General features: G+C 37.7%; 1 protein-coding gene across 1 annotated transcript; it reads right to left on the bottom strand.

Annotated features, from left to right (window-relative positions):
* Positions 1-2217: 2217 nt before the first annotated feature.
* Positions 2218-3181, bottom strand: LOC112618590 (olfactory receptor 6P1-like). The gene is given in 3 exon segments (XM_025375796.1): positions 2218-3002; positions 3005-3139; positions 3142-3181. Coding segments are annotated over 3 exon segments (960 nt in total).
* Between the last annotated feature and the right edge of the window lie 3608 nt (positions 3182-6789).

Genomic DNA, 6789 nt, shown 5'->3' with positions numbered 1-6789 from the left:
ATTTCTAGGGCTAGATTGTCTGAGTCACATCTTAGTGCCTTCTAAGACTGTTTAGACAGTCTGTTGGGCAGGCTTGTGAGGAAGAGAGCAAGGCTCACAGAGTTAACAGCCTTCCTTCCAGTGGAGGTTTCATAGGAACTGGATTCTGAGGAGGCTCTGCTGAATATATGGAAGCATCTTTACCGCCAGATGGTAACTCACATTTGTGTATGTGAAAGCACATTCACATCGTTCTGTCTGATCTTCACCATCGTGGAGTTAGCACCAATGTCACGGTGCTGACTTAACCCAAAGATATTAAATGTCTAGCTGAATGGTACACAGCTAAGTTGCCTGATGGCAGAATTGAAATTAAATAGCAAGTTTAATTTTTATAATCCACTGACTTTTGTGTATGAGTATGTAGAGGATGATCTATGAATTGGGTGAGGCTTTTTTTTTTCTTCTGGGAATTAAATTGTACCTTTAAAAATAGTTTTAATGGCTCTCTATGCAAGTAATGAAAATTTAAGGAGAATCAAAGGGCTGGGCTGAGAGCCAAGAGCCAGTTGAAGGTTCCAGTACTCTGGATCTCAAACATATTACCTAGCAGCAGGTTAAACCATCTCACTTTTTCTTGTAGCCAACTGTCAGTCACACATTGTGGACTTGTCTCATGAAATAATAGCATTTTAAAATCAGTGGTATTTTAATTCAAACTTCTTTTTTTTCCTCAGATAAGGAAATCCCAGAGTGATTTAAGTGATTTTCTCTACGTTTAAACAACTACATAGTGGCAGAGTAGCAATTTATTAATGATTACATTTTAGTCCCTGGCAAGCTTTAATCCCCAATTGTCTTACACAGTTCATTCAATTTAATTCCTTCTATGGCTCGCTGTTATCTTACACACTTCTTTCAAATTAATTCCTTATCTGACCCAATTATTATTAGCTCAGGAAGGACAAATCATCTTAAGTTTTAGCCTGATTTCAATAGAATCAATGCATTGATGGACACATGTCTTTTTCTCCCTCAAAACCTGTCTCAGAATAGGGAAATGTGCACTGACCAACAATCTGTGTTTATTGGAATTTGTTCAATTGCATATTTATTTTGTTTCATATATCTCATATCTAAATAGTCGTTGAATTTGATTCAAGATGCAGAAATTTGTGTAAATGAGCCTAGATTCAAGATAAGAAAAATTTCTCTAAGCAATTCAAGCAACTTTCCAAAAATCAAAGGAACTTGCTAGAATACCTATGATTCAGGCTATGAACCTGAGACATCCCAATTGCCATAGAGATATCTGCATCCTATCTATGGCTCTTCAATCTTCTTTCTTATGAAGGCATTTTCTGTTCTTAGAGTTCTTTGACTAGGAACACAATGTAAAATATTTGACAACTGGTATGGCCCTGGCACTAATTAGTTAAAACGGGTGCTGGCCACAGTGAAGGAGAAGATCTATATACAAGCTTTCTAGAACATTTTACCTACTACCTGGTCAATATTTGTTAGGTCAACAAGCTTTATATCTCCCTGAGATTCAAAGAAGGGAGATGGAGAGGATATTTAGTCATATTGAGTCGTGAATATACAGCTGAATATCAGCACTGCATCTCTCTCTGCTTTGACTTTCAACGAATATGAGTTTTGTAGCGGTAAAGTGTATTGATGAGATGATATGAAATTTAGTTCTTGGGGTATAACATACTTGTGCAGTTTCCTATGAAAGTGGGATTTGAGAATCTGGATCTTTGAAATTGTCACATTGAAGTCTACCTAATTTTTTTTCTTGACATGTCCACCAGTAAGTTCCCTTTTTTTCCTCACATTATATTTTCACACTTATAAAATAATGGGCTTGGTCTAGACTAGGGAATCCCAAACTGTCTATGAAATAGGAATTCCCAGGAAGTTCTGAAAACTATTCACAGCAGGGTCACATTCCAGACATACTCAGTAAGACTCTCCATATATTTTTTTGGTGGGGGGGAATCTTTATTTTAACAAATTTCCAGTTGATTATTGTGTAGCTAGTCCAACCTCAGTTTGAAAACCCTGTAAAAAATAAATGATTCGCAAACTTTCATTTCTATCAGAAGGTCCCAGACAATATTTAAAGAAAATGTTGGCAAATTATATTTGTGTTCCCTTTAAGCCCATTCTGATTCCTTAAGGAAGCCCTATTAAGATTCTGCAATTTTTGCCTCTCCCAGGACCTGTTGTATATCAGTCTGGAACATCCCTAGGATAGTGACATCTGCCCATCACTGTCTTCCTGAAGGCATCCTTCACCTCCTTGTTCCTCAGGCAGTATATGACTGGGTTGAGGGATGGTACAATGATAGTGTAGAGCACAGAGATAGTCGTGTTGTGGTTGAAGGTGTACATGGCCCGGGGCCGTGCATAGGTGAAGAGAGTGGAGGGATAGTAGATAACAACTACTGCCAGATGAGTGACACAAGTGGAAAAGGCTTTGCAGCGTCCCCTGGAAGTAGGGACCCTCAGGATGGCTGCAATGATGGCAGCATATGATGAAACCACAGCCAATAGAGGGAGGAGAATCATCACCAGGGCCAGAAGGAAGTCTACTAGCTCTGTTTGCTCCTTGTCAGAGCAGGTGAGGTTGAGTAGTGGGGAAATATCACAGACAAAGTGGTTGATAATGTTGGGTCCACAGTAGGACAATTGGGAAATAAAGAGACGCTTCATCATGGAGCTGAAGAAGCCACTGCCCCAAGAGGCAGCAGCAAGGTGAGTGGCCAGACTGGAAGGCATGAGACTAGGGTAATGGAGGGGTCCACAGATGGCCAGGTAGCGGTCATAGGCCGTAACTGCCAACAGCACACATTCAGTACAGGCTAAGGCAATAAAGAAGTAGAGTTGGGTCATGCAACCTACATAGGAGACTCTACTATCCTGGCTAAGAAAGGCTGCCAAAAGCTGAGGAATGGTAACATTGATGTACCATAGCTCCAGGAAAGAGAGATGACCAAGGAAAAAGTACAGGGGCAATGAAAGCTTTGACTGAGCCATATTGTGAAGACAATGAGTGCATTCTCCAACAATGTCAGAAGGTAAATTGCACAAAAAAAAAAAAAAAAAGGAACAAAGTGGAGCAGCTGGAGGGGTGGAGCGGTAGGGAATCCCCCAAGACAAACTCCTCAACGTGGCCTCCACTCAAATTTCTCATGGTCTCTGTCCACTTAAGTGCCTAAAATAAATCACAGGAAGAACAAGAGGTTTAAAAGACAGCTGCAACAAACCGCCAACATACCCTCACAGTTTATAACCACTGAAGATGCTTAGTGGTATATTAATTATTGTATCATTTTTCCTCTTCACTTTACTATTTTGTCTCTCACCTTATAGGAAACGTTAACAGACTTGGGTACTCAATTACCTAGCAATCTTAACTACAGTGGGTATTTGATAAATACTTTCTGAGTGATTTCAGAACTGCCTTGGCATTTTGATTCTTGTTTTCTTGTCCAGGACATGCTCTTCCTTTACATCCCTTAGAAACAATCATAAACTCCTAAGCCTACAGCACCTTTACTCAATATCTGTTGAATGAGTGAATAAAAGAAGGTGTGACCTCAAGCTGGAGCCTACAAGCTTATTTCTCAAGGGAAATTATACTAAGAGGAAATAATAACTCAAGGAGATTGCTTGAACTCTAATGCAAGACAACATGGCAGTATGAAGTCGGTTTGAAAAATATTCATTTCCAAATGGAGAGACAATTCAATGCAAAGGAAATTATCTGGAGATAATGAAGCTCTAGAGAACAGTTATTTTTCCATTCACTTTACATATCTATTTGAACACATTTTTGGTGCTAGCATTAGACAGTCTCATTTCCAGGAGATATAATAGGTTGAAAAATGAACCTTCTAAAAGTTGTACATGTCTTAATTCCTGGAATCTGTAAATGTTACACCATATAGCAAACATTTCGCAAATGTGATTAAATTAAAGACTTTGAGACGGGGACTTATCCTGGATTTTCTAGGTGGGCCTTAAATACAATCAAAAAGGTCTTTACAAGACAGAGACAGAGTGAAATTTGAAACAGACGCACAGAGGAGAAGGCAATGTAGATAAAGCAGAGAGAGATTTAAGGATGCCGGCCTTGAAGACTGCAATGCTTTGGCCACAAGATCTTTATCTTGAATGAATGCCCACAGCTATCAGAAGCTAAAAGAGGTAAGGAAGTGTTTCTCAAGAGCCTCCAGAAGGAGTGCGGCTCTGCCCATGCCCTGAATTGAGCCAAGTGATACTGATTTTGGATTTCTGGCCTCCAGAACTGTGAGACAATAACTCTCTGTTGTTATAACCCACTACATTTGTAGCAGTTTGTTACAGCAGCCATAGGAAACTGATGCAGCTGGTGAGGCAGGAAAATGAAAGAGGAAGTCATTTTCCCAACCATTCTTCTGTGCTTTTCCAGTCTTCTATTAACATTGCCAGTGACCTGACATTTCCAGGGAGACCCTGGTAAAATTACAAGTCTGACTTGGGATTGGGTCACATGTCATTAAGCATTTTCATTTTTGGTGTGATTTAAGTACCTGTCTTTAAACATTATTTTCCTCTAAGACACTTAAAAAATGATATACTAATTTGCATAGTTTTAACTTGACATCAATTTTTTTGTAAGGATGAGTCCTTGCTGTGTTGTTCAGGGTGGACTCCAACTCCTGGGCTCAAGGAATCCTTTCACTTCAGCCTCCTATGTAGCTAGGACTACAGACACAACATCTATTTTTTATCAGACATTTATGTGGCCACAGGGAATCTAATTTTTTACTGCATTATGATCATCGAACTTTTAAATGAAACTATTATATTACTTCTTTATGTATTCAATGAAATCTAAATATCAGTGCTATGGTAATGATATCCATTATACTTGTTTAAAGAAGTACACAAATGAGCATATCTTTGTAAAACTGGAAATTTAACATTGTTTATTTCACCAAAGTCACAATTCATGGTATTGTAATATATTTATAATTGCAAGTCTTTTATTGATTTCTCTGTATCTACCTACATGTTTTTTGTTCCTGTACTTTTAAGACTATGAGTGCTTCATGTATACATATGTAACAAACCTGCACGTTGTGCACATGTACCCTAGAACATTAAGTATAATAATAATAATAAAAAAGAAAATGTGGTACACATACACCATGGAATACTATGCAGCCTTAAAAAGGAACAAGATCATATCCTTTGCAGGGACATGGATGGATTATCCTTAGCAAACTAACACAGGAACAGAAAACCAAATACTGCATATTCTCACTTATCAATGGGAGCTAAATTATGAGAACACATGGACACATGGGCAGGTGGGACAACAACATACACCGGGGCCTGTTGGAGGTTGGGGGGGGTGGGAAGAGGGAGAGTATCGGGAAGAATAGCTAGTGGATGCTGGGCTTAATACCTGGATTATGGGATGATCTGTGCAGCAAACCACCATGGCACACGTTTACCTATGTAACAAGCCTACACATTCTGTACATGTACCCCTGAACTTAAAATAAAAGTTGGAAATTAAAAAAAAAAAAAGACTATGAGTGATTTATAAAAGATTTTCTCTAGCTGTTATATAATTAGAATACATTTACCTAAAGCAATATACATATAAATAAAACATTAAAAAATATATTGGACAAAAATTTTTTAATTTACTGGAAAACTATCTCATAATAATGTATATTATGCTTTTGTCCAATGTTTGCGTGCATTGTAAGACTTATTACCACAATGAGAAAGATTTTAGCATCAATTCTATTCTGAATTTTCATTTTGGAGGTGTAAACCCTAAGAAAACTAATTCACATATAAGTGATATTGATGTACCATAGCTCCATGAATGGAAGTTAGTTTTGTTATCGACATAACACTAGATTATTTAAACTTTTTATTAGTTGTGTGCCAGAAAATATCCAGTAACATATCATCAAAATTATTTTCATTCATCTATTAACTGACAACTTGATTAGCTTCTATTTCAATTGCGTTGAAAGGAATAGATTGTAAATCACTGACCTGCAAAAGGATCTGATACCCAGTTATTAACCCTTTACTTTCTCGACACTGACGTTGGCATTGGCACTAACTTACACTCTTGGACACTTCCATATGGCAATATTTTGCTATGCCTTTCCTTGTTAAAAAAATTGAAAAGAGAAGTGGGAAAGGAAAAGACACTTTCTCTAGCAGATCAATTTTAAGAGCTCTTAAGGGAGTTGAAGATGAGAGAATCAGTCCTTTGGAGCTATTCCTGTCTGGACATTAGAAGATTTTTATATTTATTTTTGTACCCTCAAGTGTCCAAAAAGTCCAGTTTGGAAACAGTGACTTTAATGCATCGGATACTTTTCTGAGTGAGAGTTTAAAAAGAAAGTATGTGTGGTAAGGTTAGGGACAGGGTAGGAAGGAAGCCCAGCATGACTCAGGAGTAGGTGATAACAGAGGATGGGAAAAACTTGAAAATGATGGCTGGAAACTCTCAAGAGAAAAGGTAAGGGAATTGAAATGCTAAGGCCGACTGAAAAATGACAGAACATCTGAAGAGGGACTTGTCCTCAACCCTCTATTATCAGTGTAATAGAGCAGTAGCAAAACATAGTAGACACTCAATAAATATTACTGGAATGAGTTTCAGTCTTGATTTGTGTAGCTTGAATTCACATCATTCAGCTTCATATTATACTTTGAAAATATAGATAATTGAACTAAAGGAAAACCAACATTCTTTTTCAGTTATTGCACTGGATAAAATTG

This window comes from Theropithecus gelada, chromosome 1 (assembly GCF_003255815.1).
Source record: "Theropithecus gelada isolate Dixy chromosome 1, Tgel_1.0, whole genome shotgun sequence".
Taxonomy (NCBI): Eukaryota; Metazoa; Chordata; class Mammalia; order Primates; family Cercopithecidae; genus Theropithecus; species Theropithecus gelada.
This window is presented reverse-complemented; position numbering and strand designations above follow the sequence as displayed.